The sequence below is a fragment of the Ornithodoros turicata genome, chromosome 2, assembly GCF_037126465.1.
Source record: "Ornithodoros turicata isolate Travis chromosome 2, ASM3712646v1, whole genome shotgun sequence".
NCBI lineage: Eukaryota > Metazoa > Arthropoda > Arachnida > Ixodida > Argasidae > Ornithodoros > Ornithodoros turicata.
Window position 1 is genome coordinate 142,830,934 of NC_088202.1, and position 16,557 is coordinate 142,847,490.

The window sequence follows — 16,557 nt, forward strand, 5'->3', positions numbered from 1 at the left end:
ATAGGCCTGAGACTGGTTTAGAGGCACACCCTGCCTCTGACTGGGGCCTTGGCATGCTTCGGTGGGTAACTACCGAACCAGCAATCAACGTCTGCTTTGCGCTCGTGCCACTACGTGCTGCAATTTTCGTCTCAAACCCAGCACACAATGCTCTGAGGCGCTGTGTGTCCTTGTGAGGCTGTGGTTACGGTTAAGTCCTTTGGAACCTGTATGCATATTGTGATATGTATTGTGACCTTCCAGAGACCGCGCACCTGGCCAAAAGGAGTGCGACGAAGCCATAGACAAGTTGAATGCCTGTATCCGCGAGCTAGACCAGGCCTCTCTCAACATCCTCAGCCAGAATGTGCTTCCACATGCGGATAGTACTCTCAAGGTATCGTTGAAATGATATCTCAAAGACGCAAATTTGTCGCTTCGTTTTCCGTTGTCCATTGCGCTGTTGAGCCATATTTTTTATGTTTTGTGCGTACCGTATTTGCACGATTCTAATGCACCTCCAGTTACAACATGTGGGCATATCTAACTCATAAAGATCCAAAGCTGAACTAGGTCCCAATTATACTTAGGGCCTGACTTTTTCGGGTTTTATTTTTGGCCAAATTCGGGGGGTAAATATCGGGTGATATTTTTCATTTGAAAATTCGGGTTAAATCCCGTTACGGCATATTCTGTCCTCAGGAATTCGGGTGATTTTTTTTTGTTTAATAAAAATTTGTCTTAACATGGAACTAATGTTATGGTTTAGCAATGTTATCAAACTTTATTTTAATGCAAGCTTATGAGTGTGCCACGCGACCCGGATGTTTTCGGGTAGATTCGGGTTAAACCCGAATTTTACTGATTTCGTTCGGGGGGTAAATATCGGGCGGATACGGGTTTAACCCTAAAAAGTCAGGCCCTAGTTATACTGTACAGATAAAAATTTGAGAGGCCGAACAAAACGAACCTTATGAAACACATTTCTTGGAATACGCATACTCGAGGAGGCTGGCGAATGATTGAATTGTGGCTCATAGGCAAGTTGTGCTTGCGAATTTTCTAGTTCAGGAAAGCGCACGTGCTTAGGATCATTAGGGCCCTTACTTGAAACTTTGCAGGCAGAAATCTTGTCCTTTAGCTTACTCCTGTCGTGCCCACGTGTCTGAGACTGTCACCGTGATCGCTCTTCACTTGAGACGTGCATCGTGTCAAAACCATTTTTGCTGCGTTATGAAACCCCTGCAGAAGCTGATGGTGAAACTGTCTGAAAGAAATCCGTGTGCAAGAAGCGCGTCCCGAAACTCACAAGCACAACAATAATCATGTGATAACTTTAGCCACCTTAAACCGAGGTTTTAAATTTTTTTCTTCCGAATTCTTTCTTTTGGGACTGATTGTAAATGACTGGGACATGTTTTGATAAAAAGAGTACGCGTTACAATCATGCAGATATGCTTTGGGATGTTTTATGTATCTTTAATACGTTTATTGGTATGGCGTTACTGGTTATTGTGAGGAACCGATTTTCGAGTTCGTAGAAGCCACAAAATTGGTTTGAATTATGGGGCAGTCTGAGTTTTTAGCAAATGGCATAAATCCACATTAATTCAAGCACCTTCGCTGAGAACATTCAAGGTGACCTTTAAGCTCTGCTGTGCTTTCGTGTCATGTTGCTTTGTGTCATGTTGGGAATGGCCGTCGTTTCGTAACGCAGTACGAACTATTTCTGCACGGGAGCACATTGTGCTGCTTTATTTCTGGATCTCGGGAGACGACAAGTCCCCAAAATCCAGGTTTGTAGTGAGATGAGTGCAAATTATCAATCATGCCTTCCGAGGAACGGTCCTAATTATTAGACATGGAAGTACTTTGTTTCTGCGGGGTGTTTGACGGTGCCGAGAGTTTTGTTTGAAAAAATTGGAAAGTCCGAATTCTTGGAGTCGAAATCATCGGCCAGCGACTGTGCATCATCTTCACCCCCATTCTTTCTCCCAGGATCAGTCGATTGTGATGCTAGTCGTTTGGTCACAGTTCTACATTTCTGACTTATTAATCTCCTGGTCTCCTCAACAATATACAAATATGTATCACATATCGAAGTGTGTTTGTTTGATGCACGTTGAAGAACCCCCAGGTGGGCAAAACTGATCCACAAACAGGCCACCGTGGCATCAATCACGCATTGCATTGCGACATTAAGCTACAAATTTTATACCTAATGGTCTTTCCTTGTCACCAGCAAACACTTGCTGCATTTATGGAAGTTTCTGCGAATCATTTGTAGTCTCTAAGACCACAGTCATCATAGTTATGCACCTCGTAGTCCTAAGGAACTGCGTGTCGTTGAATTGGGCTTCTAACGTGTGTCTGCTTCCTACTCCTGTTAGGCCTACCAAGAACAGATGGAGAACAGTGCTACGGCCATCTTGGAAAACATAGAGCCTTTCAGACAAGCCGCAAAGGGCGAAGCCGAAAAACTGGGACATTCGGTACGGAAACTCCTCCTTGGTGATATGCGGGAGCAGTATGAGTTGTAACAAACTATTGTACAATGACCATATTATGCATAGGGCCTGACTTTTTAGGGTTAAACCCGTATCTGCCCGATATTTACCCCCCGAACGAAATCTGTAAAATTCGGGTTTAACCCGAATCTACCCGAAAACAGCCGGGTCGCATGGCACACTCATAAGCGTGCATTAAAATAAAGTTTGATAACATTGCTAAACATTAGTTCGATGTTAAGACAAATTTTTATTAAACAAAAAAAAATCACCCGAATGCACCCGAATTCCTGACGACAGAATATGCCGTAACGGGATTTAACCCGAATACACCCGAATTTTCAAATGGAAAATATCACCCGATATTTACCCCCCGAATTTGGCCAAAAATAAAACCTGAAAAAGTCAGGCCCTAATTATGCAGTATCTAATTGCACAACAACATTACTAGCTGCTCGCAAATTATGATAAATTATTGATATCTACATCTTCACCAGTCCAGAGTGCTTTCCATTGTCGTTAACGTCGAGTGTCCTTTTTTGTGAATGCAGGTCAGCCAAACAGTGGGCTACTTAGGACCTCTTGTTCAAAATGCCATCATTGGAGCCTCGCACACACTCAATTCTAAGCAACAGATGGCGCTGCTCGACCAAACAAAGTCTGTCGCTGAGAGCACCCTGCAGCTTGTTTACGCTGCCAAGGAATCTGGAGGCAATCCCAAGGTGCGTCAAAGTCTCAAGGGTGATTGAAACAGTTTGAAATCAAATGCAAACAACAAAAATTTTGATCAGTGGAGGCAAATGCTAATGTATCTTTGCAGGCTTGCAAAACTTGTTTCGATGAGTTAGATCTGAAGGCCATAAAGGAGTTCAATTCAAAAAATGTATTTAAAAAAAAGTAGGCACAGTTAATGTGCTCATGCCCAATTCAGGATATCAACATGACAAGGAAACGACAAAAATATATTTACAGGGAACTATCTGAGGGCTGTAAAGGACATAAATTAAGAAATTATTTAATAAAAAGTAGGCACAGTAGATGAGTATAGCCTGAAGTTTTCGGTAAAAATCGGGTAAATAAAGGTGTGCACTAAATTCATGCGAATTAGGGTGAAAAAACTCCTGGTATGCTAAATTCGGGGAGAAATCTGGCTCAGTTAGTCAAACTAACTGTAGTGGTTTGGTACAAACTGTGATTTAACTGCACTTGATGCCAAAAAAGCAAGTCAATGCATTCCTACAGGCATCCCAGTGAGGGGAATTTGCCGGGTAAAAATCGGGGTTTCACCCTAAGGGGTGAACCTTCAATTCGGGGTGCAAATTCGGGGAAGAATCGGGTAAAACCCTAAAACCTCAGGCACTATAGATGAGTCTTGATGAGTTGATGAGTCAGTTGCACAGACTTCTCATCAATCTGCTCACTCGGATACTGTTTAGGTACGGCTTACGTTTTGCCGCCGTGAGTTTGTCATCATTATTTTTCCGGCATAATCCCCACACTGTTCCATTTTGACAGGCCGTACACGCGCACGGGGATGTTGATGAGACCGCAGACACCACCCGCGTCGCACTGCAGGATCTCTTGCGCACTCTCGAGACAGCCGCCACCGAGGCTGGAGTCGTCACCGGTTTGGTTGAGTCCGTCAGCAAGGCAATGACCCGTCTGGACGAACGCACCGTCACCACGACCATCATCACGGAACAGTCTTTTGTCGACTACCAGACCCGCATGGTGAACTCGGCCAAGGAAGTTGCACGTGTGGCCCAGGACATGGTGGCACGTTCGGGGCACGAACCGCAGCGGCTTACCCCGCTGGCTGCGGACCTGTCCCACCACTACGGGGCGCTAGCCGCTGATGCTCGGGGTGCCGTGGCTGCTACGGCTAATCCAGATGTGAGTCATCTTGCTGACTTATTAAAGAAGCGGCAAAAGGTTCCATCTATCAATTTTTCGTTTTTGGCTGTGTTGTACTGTGCAACAATTAGGGCCTGACTTTTTCGGGTTTTATTTTTGGCCAAATTGGGGGGGTAAATATCGGGCGATATTTTTCATTCGAAAATTCGGGTGTATTCGGGTTAAATCCCGTTACGGCATATTCTGTCGTCAGGAATTCGGGTGTATTCGGGTGATTTTTTTTTTGTTTAATAAAAATTTGTCTTAACACGGAACTAATGTTTAGCAATGTTATCAAACTTTATTTTAATGCACGCTTATGAGCGTGCCACGCGACCCGGATGTTTTCGGGTAGATTCGGGTTAAACCCGAATTTTACAGATTTCGTTCGGGGGGGTAAATATCGGGCGGATGCGGGTTTAACCCTAAAAAGTCAGGCTCTACAAGTAATATGTATACTCTCAAGCAGGGACGTGCATAAACTGTATTTTGCGAGAATACGGTGTAGACCAGGGTTGGTTACCGAAAATATTGTTTCCGTTTCCGGTAACTCAAAAACTCGGCTTTTCGTTTCCGTTTCTGGATGATTTTTGGTAGTGGTTTCTGTTTCCGTTTCCTTTTAAGAATTTCGTTTCAGTTTCCGAGGTAATTTCGGTACTGGTTTCTATTTCTCATCTGGAGCTCGTACTGTCTGGTTTTGGCTTTTTCCAGTCAGGTATTCTAGTTACATAGTTGATGCAAAAGGACAGCCACACCAAACGCAAACATTAAAGACTAATACAAAGTTAGTTACGAATCTTATACGCCTCAAGTAGATGCCTCTTTCGGTTGTGGAAATACAGTTTAAGTTTCAAAAGTCTCCGCTCATGCGCAAAAAATAAAACGTCATCCAAACCTTCCGCGTCCATCTTGCAGCACAGTGGACTCAACACGAAAGAAAATCCCAAAAATAAACGAATGAAGGAATGAATGAATCACTAGAAGAATAGTGCAGCTATATATAATTTTCATATTAACGCGAAAACACTGAGGGAAACGTGCTGCAAATTTGGTTTCCGTTAAAGTTACCACTTTTGAATTTCGTTTCCGTTTCTGGTAGTGGAAACTAAAACAATTTTGCTTCCGTTTCTATTTTCGTTTCCTGTTGAATTTCGGTAATTACCATTTCTCGTTTCCGCTTCCGGTAGCCAACCGACCCTGGTGTAGACATGTGGGTCTGAAAGGAACAAAGTAGTCTGTTGACTGAAGATTTAATCTGCAGTCGTACTTTAATTCCTCACTAACTGATGTCCGCTTTGGTCAAGTGACTTTTCTGACTGCTGTGAAGTTAGTCGTAATACTGTAGCACTTCACAACTATGTGTCTCTGTTGCAGTCATAATTATTATGCTATAAATTTATCCCCAGGTATCTGCACGCATCCGTAATGGAGTGCACGAGCTGGGCCGTGCGTGCATCGAACTGACCAAGTCAGCAGGATCTTGCCAGAGCAACCCTGGGGACATGTATGCACAGAGGGAGGTCGCCGATAATGCCAGGGTGGTTTCTGAAAAGGCAAGCCGGCGTCGTACTTAATAAATATTTGCAATGCTTGCACAAATTTAGACCTCACCAACCCTCAAGTAATGATTTGATTTGCAAAAGAAGTTAGTGCGCATTCCTAGATACGTCTTGGTGAGGGCAATTTGCCGGGTAAAAGTCGGATTCCACCCTAAACAGGGAAACTTCAATTCGGGGCTAAAGAGCGAACGTTCAATTTGGGGCGCAAATTTGGGGAAGAATCTGGTTAAACTCTAAAACTTCAGGCTCTAGTTATACATAGAGCCTGAAGTTTTAGGGTTTAACCCGATTCTTCCCCAAATTTGCACCCTAAAGAGGGAAACTTCAATTTGGGGCGCAAATTTGGGGAACTTCAGGTTCTATGTATAACTAGAGCCTGAGGTTTTGGGGTTTAACCCGATTCTTCCCTGAATTTGCACCCTAAAGAGGGAACGTTCAGTTTGGGGTGCACATTTGGGGAAGAATCGGGTTAAACCCTAAGACTAATGAAGAGGAGGTTGTGTTATGGTGCAGGTGTCTCATATCCTGGCAGCCCTTCAGGCCGGATCTCGAGGCACCCAAGCGTGTATCAACGCAGCTTCAACCGTGAGCGGCATCATCGGGGACCTGGACACCACCATCATGTTCGCTACGGCCGGGACACTGCATTCGGAGAACGACGAAAAGTTTACCGATCATAGGTACATTGCGGAACAGAAGTGGAATAGAAAGTGCTCTTTCAACACTATTCGCAGATAGAGCCTCGTGTTTTAGGTAGAACTAGTCTTTGCATCATTTGCACTAGATTTGCGATCATCATCACCAAGAGGGTAAACCCCAAAAAGTGAAGTTGCCAAAGTATAAATCCAGATACAGTGCTTTCTCCTTAATTAGAACTTCTGGATAATTTGAACTGATGAGGTCCTGTAAAAGCCACATATTTCAATGATGGGGAAGCACTATACTGGGTGTTTCAGTTAAATCCCCGGGCTAAATAATTCGCGGACGGGTGCACCAATCGACAAACTTTCTTTTTTACGAGTATCTGCGCGATACCACCTACGAGCCGCGCACCGTGTGAATGAGTGGCAGGCGCTCAATATTTAAATAAAAATTCAAATGAGTTTCGTAATAAGACATAACTTCTTCTAAAGCAGGGCGCTGTCGACATTAAAATGGGTACTACCCCTTTTGGGACCCTCAGTGGACACCTTTTAGAGAAACACATCAGGCGAAGCCTAGTTTACACTTCTGCCAGTGCCGCAGGATTGCAGGCATGGTTTAAAAGTGCGATTTGAGGGATCACTGAAAATTGCCACTTTTGAGAAATATTTTAGCAAACGTTGTCAGGGATGTTTAAGTTAGTTTAATTATTTTGAGCTTTGGCTGGACCAGCTATGATGCCATGGAAAGAGGGATTTAATCACACAGCCAGCTACTTTATGTCTGGAATTACAATTTTCGGGACAATTCTAGCACAAACGTATTCATCAATGAAATATGTGTATGTAGTTTGCAGTCAGTCTCACAAACTACAACTGAAGCACCAGGTTTCAATGCAAGCTTTTGCTTACTATTCAGCAATAAGTGCACATTTTTGCACGGTATTCGACACTATTCGATTCGCCACTATTCGAAGATTTTACTATTCGATTCGCATTCGATTCGAACCCAAAAATCACTATTCGCACAGCCCTAAATTGGTGATACATAAAATGAGACGAAATATCAGTTTGCCAAAGATGCCCAGAACTGACTGAATCACTGCACGTTCTCAGAGAGAACATACTGAAGACCGCCAAGGCGCTGGTAGAAGACACCAAGACCCTGGTGGCCGGAGCCGCGTCGAGCCAGGAGCAGCTCGCCGTGGCCGCTCAGAATGCCGTCACAACGATCCTGCAGCTCTCCGAAGTCGTCAAGCGTGGCGCCGCCTCCCTGGGGGTCCACAACCCCGAGGCGCAGGTGCTGCTCATCAATGCGGTGAAAGACGTCGCCTCGGCCCTCGGAGACCTGATCCACGCCACCAAGGCCGCCTCTGGCAAGAACGTTAACGACCCTGCCATGGTCTACCTTAAGGAATCTGCAAAGGTAGGAGCCATGCTTCACACATCTGTAAAGTGTAGGGAATTGAAGTTAGGAGCTTAAGCCAACGCCATCTAGACTAAAGAAAGCTTGGATATATATACAGTCAAACTCCTTTATAGCGAACACCTTTTTAACGAAAATACCACTACGGCGAATTTTTTTGCGGTCCCGCTGGAGCCCTATAGGTCCAATAATGAACGTCCTTTTTAACGAAAATACCTTTACTGCAATTTTTTTTTTCTGTCCCCTGAGTTTCGTTGTAAAGGGAGTTTGACTGTAGACGCGTGGTCACGGCATCGTTCGTTTTAGTACGTTGTGCAGACTGTTTTCACACAGCCTGTGTCTAAGAGTGGCTGCACGTGCAGCAGAAGGTGGCTTGTTTCTGTGGCTTAAGCCACTACAAGCAAGTTGAGACACCACCACTTAGATACAGAAAGCCAGCTCAATGCCCTTCTCTCACGCGTTTGCCACATTGATGTATAAGACATGTCGACGACTTAATCTGCTTCAGCCAGTCACTGCAGACAATTTCGAGCATAGGGTTTTCACGGGGTAGTTGCCCATGCAGCTTTTGATGGTTCATCTAAAGCATGTCGTGGTTGGCATTTTGGCTGGCAGACTCTTAACGATGTCTCGTTTATCTGATCAGGCATTCTTTATCTAATCGTGTTGGCAGAGATCAGGCCTCGTCTAGCCTAAAAAAGTTTAGCTCGTTGACCTACGAACGTCCTTCGGACATCCGGAGTTTGTACCAATGTTCAAATTTTATCATATTTACCCAACCTATTTATGCGCATCTTTTTCCTAAAAATTTAGCCTCAAAATGTGATTTCGATACAGTTGGATACATCATTAGGTCTTTTGTTTTAATATTTGTAACTTCCAGCTCTGAGAAATAATGCGGCGCAAAATTAAAATGTTGAACAGTGGTTGCCAAGTTCTTGAAACAGTTTCTTTTTTTTTTTTTTTCATTTTGAGTGTGCATGCCTCATTGCCTCACTTATTTGTGCCTGACGGTTTTGAATGCCTGGACTGTAATCCTCTCTGCCTTGGGGTGACTCTCTGCTCTCCTCTTAAACATCATACAAATTGCCTGCCTGTCCTCGTAGCCTAACCAAGGAGAACAGGTTAACTGTTGTCTGTAGCTGTTGCACTTTCCCATAGTTTTGTGCAATGTCACATGTGCATTGGAGGCTGTGTAGTGGTCAATACCTTTGTAGTAGTATGTATGGTCATAGCAGTAGCATTTCTTGGTGAGCCTGCTTGTGGTTCTGTACTCTGATGGGGCATTCGTGTCACTTTTAAATGGCAAGCTTTAATGCCACTGCCTCCTGTATGTAATAGCAGAAAGAATGGAAACGTAAGAAAGTGATGTGGAGCTCTCCTGTTGGATTCCATCAAGCATGAACATGCTATGGTTCTTGCCCACTGATCTTCAGTTAGGTTCAGCATTTGCATGGTAGTTATCACAGTTGAAGATGTCAGCTGTGTATTGCTACATCCATTATATGTGGTGTTTTTATTCGACACAGATTTTTAATGAAAAAGGCTGTGGGAGCAGCATATATACAGGGTGTTTGCTCTAACGTGTCCAGAAATCATATTTAAAGCGAGCGATAAAAGAAAACCAAGTGGTACTTTTCTGCTACTTGAGTAAGAAACAAGTACTGCTTCACAAGTAGCAGCTGTTTCTTAGTCAAGTAGCTGAAAAGTAGCACTCGTTTCTCTTTTATCGCTCGCTTTAAATAAAATTTCTGGACACGATGAGCAAACACCCTGTATACTACAGGTTTTCCCGCCGATTTTAATCCAAGAGCCATCGAAATTAATCCATGTGGCATGCAAACTTTATGGGACACGGATTAATTTAGCTGGCACTTGGATTAAAATCGCCGGGAAAACCTGTAGTTTTGTAAGTGGGTTATGCAGCGGGCCAGACGTTCTGTTCAAACAACTACCAGGTTGCTTAAAATTTAATGGCCGGAAGGTGAAGAAGGTAATTTTAGGTAATGAAAAAAAGAGTATGCAGGAAAATCTCTATTTAAAAAGTTCATTTCTTTTTAATTAGGCATTCTCCGGCATACTGTTTTTCCTAGTCCAGTAGAACCTCGTTATAGTGAACACACATATAGTGAAGAAACGGATATAGCGAAGAAAGATCGCGGTCCCGATTGAGCGTCCGTAGACGCCCACGTATTTTCAACACCTTTATAGCGAAGACGTCTGCAGACGTCGAAAACCGGATATAGTGAAGAAAAATCTGCAAAAATTTCAAAATTTTCTGAGAAAAGTCTGCGATCCGCACAAAAACGAAATCGTGGTGTGCCTTCACCTCTCGGATCTTGGGGACACCGTTGCCTTTTTGTACTTCGCCTCGTCGGACAACGTGTGTGTGGTGCGTAGGGCTGCAGTGCAGCTTTGGAAACAAAGAGCATTGCAAGCATCTCGAAGAAGAAAGTGCTAACGAAAATCGAAAAACACAAAATTGCTTCACGACGTGGGCGCTGGTACACTGAAGCGCAAGGATGTCACCAAGAAATTTGGAGTTTAGAAGCGGCAGTGTCCGGCATTGTCAAGAAACGATGAGCTGTTGAAGACATGGTCGCAGGTGGGCGCAATGCAGAGAGACGAAAAGTGAGGATCTCCACGTACGATGACATCAATACTGCACTATTAGAGTGGCTTAATCAAGCTCGGGCAATGAACGTCCCTGTATGCGGCCCATTGATGAAAGAAAAGGCTTTGGAACTGGCTTTGAAGCTGGGGTACGATGACTTTAAGGCCTCGTTAGAACCAATATTCTGTTAGAACCAACCTCTGCTGTTTATGTTATACATTGTAAAACAGGTCAACTCCTGGTATGGTGAAGACCCTGATATAGTGAAGATTTTTTTCTGGTCCGGACGTCTTCACTATAAAGAAGTTCTACTGTATTGCTTTGTGGTACCAGTATCAGTTTTTGGGAAAAAAAAATGTACATTGCATAAAAACAAGCACTCTTCATACTATCGCGAAACAAAAGAAAAAAGGGCTGTGTGCCGCTGTCCATGTTCCACCACCTATTGTGTGGTGCAGAGATGCAGAACTATCGACAAATTGACTATCGGTACTACTGGTCTTTTTTTTTTTTTTTACTATCAATAGCTAGATTTGGTTCTCACTATCGATACTCTGGCTCCCGTCTTGGTTTTCACACTGGCACAGTGACAACAAAAACAGAATCACATGCGACACCAAGTTCTTTTACTTAACTGTAATGTATGAATGATGCACTGCAAGCAGCGAATGAAGATGCTCATCATAAAATCGTACTCACTCACTCATGAGACTACAATGCCAGTCAATCCATCTTAAGGAGTATCACGTGACGTTGCGGTTGGTTTGAGCGGCGCGAGAATAGCAGACTGCAATAGTCTACTATAGATAGTTTTCTTACTATCAACAGTCAACTACCGATAGCAGACTATCGATTGTGATTACTTTCGTCAGGTCAATTCTTATACGACTATCGATAGTGCAATCGATAGTTGTTAAGGCCCCTGATTTTCTGCTGCGGCAAATTCAAAATTCCGCGGCACCGGCTCGTAAATTCCGCGATTTTCCGCGGCAAGCAGTCAGCGGCTGCTTGAAATGGGAAACGCTTTATTTTCTTGGGTAATGTGGGAACAAAAAGTATTTCGTAAAATTAAAGATTCGAACAACTGTTGTGGCTCAGCATTACATCCATGATATGTTGCGACATCTAGAGGGTTTATAGGAACTTTATAGGAAGGAGCTTACAATACATGCCCTGTGGAAGTTACATCTTTACGACACCCTTTTTGTTTCTGGGCTGTAAGCATTATTTAATAGTCTTTAAAGGCAAACCCCCAACCATCAAATCAAAATCCCCCCCCCCCCCCACTGCCACCCCTAAATTGCACACGAGAGGGGCGGCGCCCCTTCCTCAGGCGGAATATGCACAACAAACTTGGGCTAACGTTATCTTAAGCTAAGCTACAATCTGTCTGTGTTGGTCCTGCAGCATGAGCAATTTCGTAAAGCAGGCTTCACCTCATGCAGGGAAGCGTCAGGTGAAGCCCTCTTTCGGGAGGTGTCGTTCATATTCCGCGAATAGTCGGAATATTCGGAAATCTGAATATTGAGTATTCGATTCGCGAATGGAATACTTCGAGTGATTGATATTTGATTCGAATTCGAGAACTCTAATATCAGCACACCTCTAAAAATGGGGGATTTCGTAAAATTCCCTGTCAAAGGAAGGATTCCGCGATGAATTCCGGATTCCACGATATTTCGCGGAATCGCGGAAAACCCAGGGCCTTATCGGTAGTCTTGCATTACTGACCGTAACGCAAGAGGTGGTTGCACATGGGTCTGCAGATGACTGTGATTCTGCAAAGTTGGTAATGTACTTGCCACATCGAGTAAACCAATTTTTAAACTTTACTGTGTGTTTTGTAAATGAAGATTTTTAAAAAAATATTTCACGCTGCATTGCTGACTTTTATGCGTGTCACTACAGAGATTCATATTCATATGCAGCCGCGTGAAATTGCTGCAGCCTGCAGGCAATTCTTGCGACTTCAGGATACTACATAGACTCTCATAAGTGTCACTTCCTGTACATGTTGAGTTTACAGAAATCGTACACTATTAGTTTGGACAGTTGTCCATATCCACACAAGGCCTGCGCTGTGCCTTTGCGCAGTGGAGTTCTGTGACCTACTTCATTGAAACAGCACTGGTGAAAATTGTCTGTTGATTACGTACCAAATACATTCAATTTGCAAAGTAAATAAATGGCAGACAGGCTAATGAAACGCGGGAGGATAATCCTGACACGCAACCATTCAAGAGTGGCAGTTCATGAGAAGGCCAGTGAATGCCAGCAGTGGGACTCAAACTAATTTGATATTTGTAGTTGAGGAAGTTAACAGCATTTGAGTTGTGTTGCTGGTACTTGCTGGCATTTTTGTCAACTGCCATTCTTGTGTCCATTCAAAAAAAAAAAAAAAAAAAAACATTTCAGGTGTTAGACGTGAATCATGCATGAGCCCACCTTGCAAGGAATGATGTTTAATCCATTCAGTCCTTTGTATACATCCATGGTAGATGCCCTTTGGAAAGTGTCACACTGCATGAATCACTGAGGCAGAATCATGTCAAGGGAAACAGAAGGATGAAGTCCAGGGTCAAAACACAAAGGCATTTTGTAGAGTCATATTTTTCAAAAAAAAAAATCTAGCAATGAAGCAATGACTCATGCACTCTGCTTCTTCTGCTGAGCGTTAGACAGGGATGTGTAGTCTTCACTACCTATAAGTAGTCCTGTGTTTTTGGGTTAATCCAGGTAAATCCTGCATTACCACCCCCACAGAAAAGAAAAAAAAAACAATCTTGAAAAAAAATAATGACAGGTACTGGCATTTAGCATAGCCACTGAACACCTTGTGTTAATCTTAAACGAGGGAAGCACTCTTGTTTATTTCCCACCTGAAAATATGATAGCCCACCCGGTATTTCCTGATTTTACCCTATTTTAAGGGTCTCAAAAAAAAAAAAAGACCTAATATTTGCCCCTGATTTAAAAAAAACAACATGAAACCCGGAAACACAAGGGTCTACCCATAAGTCATGGACAGAGGGAACGTGATGAGTGTGTCTCATCAGTATGTGGTAAAGACAGATATGCGTACATTGTCGTACCCTTGCTGAGGCACATGAAGGCAGTAGTAAGGTAGTGCAATGAGCAGCATACCAGACCAGGGTTCTGGTCTGACCCTTGTTCCTCGCAGAAGTTCCCTTTTCGTAATACTTCGGCATACTGTTATTATTGCTGCTTTCGACCAGTTTACTACATTCAACTATAAGACTGCCACAACGATGCGACTTCAAAAGTTCCAAGAATTGTAGATGTAAATATGAGCACTTCATCGATGATTCTACATAATAATTGAATTTTGGAAATTTTGTGTTTTAGTTGGGAGTATTGACTGAAGGGGTCCGTGCAGCATCTTTCATAAACGCAAAGTACCTTTACCATACTTTTTCACCGGATGCAAAAAGTGTTTAGCAAGCTACGTCAGATACAGCTGTTCACTGAAATTCACTATGTAGTACCATTATTGCTGATATTAAGATTGTTTGGTGAGAGTAGTAGTGTATTTGCCCACTGGTCTGCTCTACATTGAGAGTCAGGAACATATTTCACACAAAATTGTAACAAGATGCTTATGTAACCACCATATGCGACCTTGAAGCATTAGCAAAGATAATAAGACTGCAGATGGCAGTGCTGTATTAAAATGTTTGTTTTCACTGAGACACATCTCATCGTGTGTTCCCAGAAATAGTGAAGGCGAGACAGGCTCTATGTACTGACAGTTGATATTTTTTAAACATTTCTCGATAATGGGCCGGTCCATGATTCTGAGCAGAGCGTCGAACTGAACCGAAACCGTAAACCGTAATTAACGGTAATTTTTAGCTGGAACTGAACCGTAATTACTAGCGCCATCTTGGAGCTGAACTGGAACCGAACCGGTATAAAAACATCGGTTACCGGTTCGGGATTGGCATAGATTGTCAGCACGTTTCTCGGGGAAGGGGGTCCTGTTGGTCGAAAAACAGGAAAAGAACATGCATAAAAAATGTAACCAAGAGATCTTGTATCATCTTTAGTGGGTACCCATAATTCTGTAGCACATGAGAACCTCGAATCTTTTCCGAACTGGTTTTACAGCCTCTGAACTGGTTAATCGAACCGATATTATGTGAACTCCAGAGCCGAACCGGAACCCGAACCAAACCGAAAAAAACATTTCGGTTCGACGCTCTAAGACCAATATTATACCCCTGTCGCACGGCAGCTTCCAATGATGATCGAAACCAACGGCCATTGAACATGCGCGTAGCGCCACCTAGCGTGTAACGTGTGGACTCCTCAAACAGCATTGGATACAATGCTCTCTGACAGGTTGGCGCATTGCGCTCTAGATGGCGCTGCGCGCATGTTCAGTGGCCGTTGGTTTCGATGATCATTGAAGACTGCCCGTGTCACGGGGGTGTTACATGTACACACTTTATCAAGGTACGCGTGAGTATCTTTAAAAATACTGGCCCCCATCTGCTCTGTGCGGCAGGTAGGAGACACCACGGACACAGAAGGACTGGCCTCCGATCAGGAAGAGGAGCTCATTCGTTTGCTCTCGGTCGAAAATCTAGGAGAGCTTCGCGGGGATGCTCACCTGCACTAGCGTTGCCGAACTGATTTTAAATGTAGTTCCTTCGTTATTTAAAAAAAAATATTCGAGTCTGCTTTGAAATGCAGGACATTTTGAACCGCAGTAATATTTGTATTAAATAAATGGTAACGTCGTCTGAAGCACCTTGCTGTCCTACGCAGTTAGTCAACCGTCTTTGGGTAATAAAAGTTCCTGCGTGTCTTTCTCGGGGTCTTCATGTGTCACCCATTTCGATTCAGAAAATTTACGAGCCATACTTACTTTTCGAGACAGTTCTTAGAAATACGACGAATCTTACATCTGCTTCAATCCAGTCGGACCTGCATCACCGCTTATTACATTTTTTCTTGATAGTCACAGTTAAAGTCACATGTACAAACTAGCAAAAGGATTCTACATGACACCTCCATAACTACATCGAGCACTCATGTGCGAGCAAAGTAATGCTGTAGGATATCTTGAACCTCGAAAATTTTCGCGGAAGATCTCTCAACGTCTGCTGCTTCTGTCGCCTTTTCTCGTCGTTCTGAACTTCATCTACCAAGGTCAAGCAAATTTTCTTCTTGGGCCTGATGGATTTTGTGATGCCTGAGTTGTGCTTGCCTAAGTTACAGGACCTTGCCAGGACCTCATGCTTTGAATGGACACAGTGTGTGTAACACGATTAATCAACCTAACATCCAGCAGTTGAAGCTGCATGTCTTTTCCACTACTACTCCGCACAAGTTTTTATGTGGTGTGCGTGCATCTGTGTGGTAGCCTGTCTAGTCATGCACATTGGACTATGAACTCTTGGACTATTGGACTATGAACTAACCAACTAAGGCACTTTGTTGTGCTGCACCCAATCCATATTTCTTGATCATCGTGGGAATTTCTGTATCCTTGCAGGTGATGGTGACCAACGTGACATCGTTGCTGAAGACAGTAAGAGCCGTAGAGGACGAACACGCCCGCGGAACACGAGCGCTTGAGTCGACGATAGAGGCGATCTTCCAAGAAGTTCGGGTAAGTGCGGTGAAAAAACGTGATGGTGTCTAGTTTGCTTTGCATGTTGATGTTATCCTGCCCGTGCACTCCTTTGAAAAATCTCTGATGCGCAGGCGTTTGAGTCGAGCGACCCGCCGATGCGGAAGGTGACCGCGGAAGACTTGGTACGCGTGACGAAACCTGTCACGCTAGCCACCGCGAAGGCAGTTGCCGCCGGCAACAGTGTCAAGCAGGACGACATAACTGTGGCTGCCAACATGGGAAGGAAAGCCATGTTTGACCTCCTCACCACTTCCAAGGTACGGGAGCAACTCGGAA

General features: G+C 43.7%; 1 protein-coding gene across 5 annotated transcripts in view; it reads left to right on the plus strand.

The window, feature by feature from the left end:
- The window catches only part of LOC135386276 (talin-2-like), an 82,015-nt gene that overhangs the window by 56,316 nt on the left and 9,142 nt on the right, over window positions 1-16,557 (plus strand). For 4 of the 5 annotated variants that reach the window (XM_064616101.1, XM_064616102.1, XM_064616103.1 and 1 more), the window contains exons 40-48: window positions 244-376; window positions 2,370-2,471; window positions 3,038-3,208; window positions 4,002-4,379; window positions 5,786-5,932; window positions 6,452-6,618; window positions 7,696-8,005; window positions 16,141-16,257; window positions 16,353-16,538. In XM_064616101.1, coding sequence (XP_064472171.1) covers window positions 244-376; window positions 2,370-2,471; window positions 3,038-3,208; window positions 4,002-4,379; window positions 5,786-5,932; window positions 6,452-6,618; window positions 7,696-8,005; window positions 16,141-16,257; window positions 16,353-16,538 — 1,711 coding nt within the window. Of the gene's footprint in view, window positions 1-243; window positions 377-2,369; window positions 2,472-3,037; window positions 3,209-4,001; window positions 4,380-5,785; window positions 5,933-6,451; window positions 6,619-7,695; window positions 8,006-15,147; window positions 15,451-16,140; window positions 16,258-16,352; window positions 16,539-16,557 lie in introns of those variants that run through there. The other variant, XM_064616105.1, reaches the window with a different exon arrangement.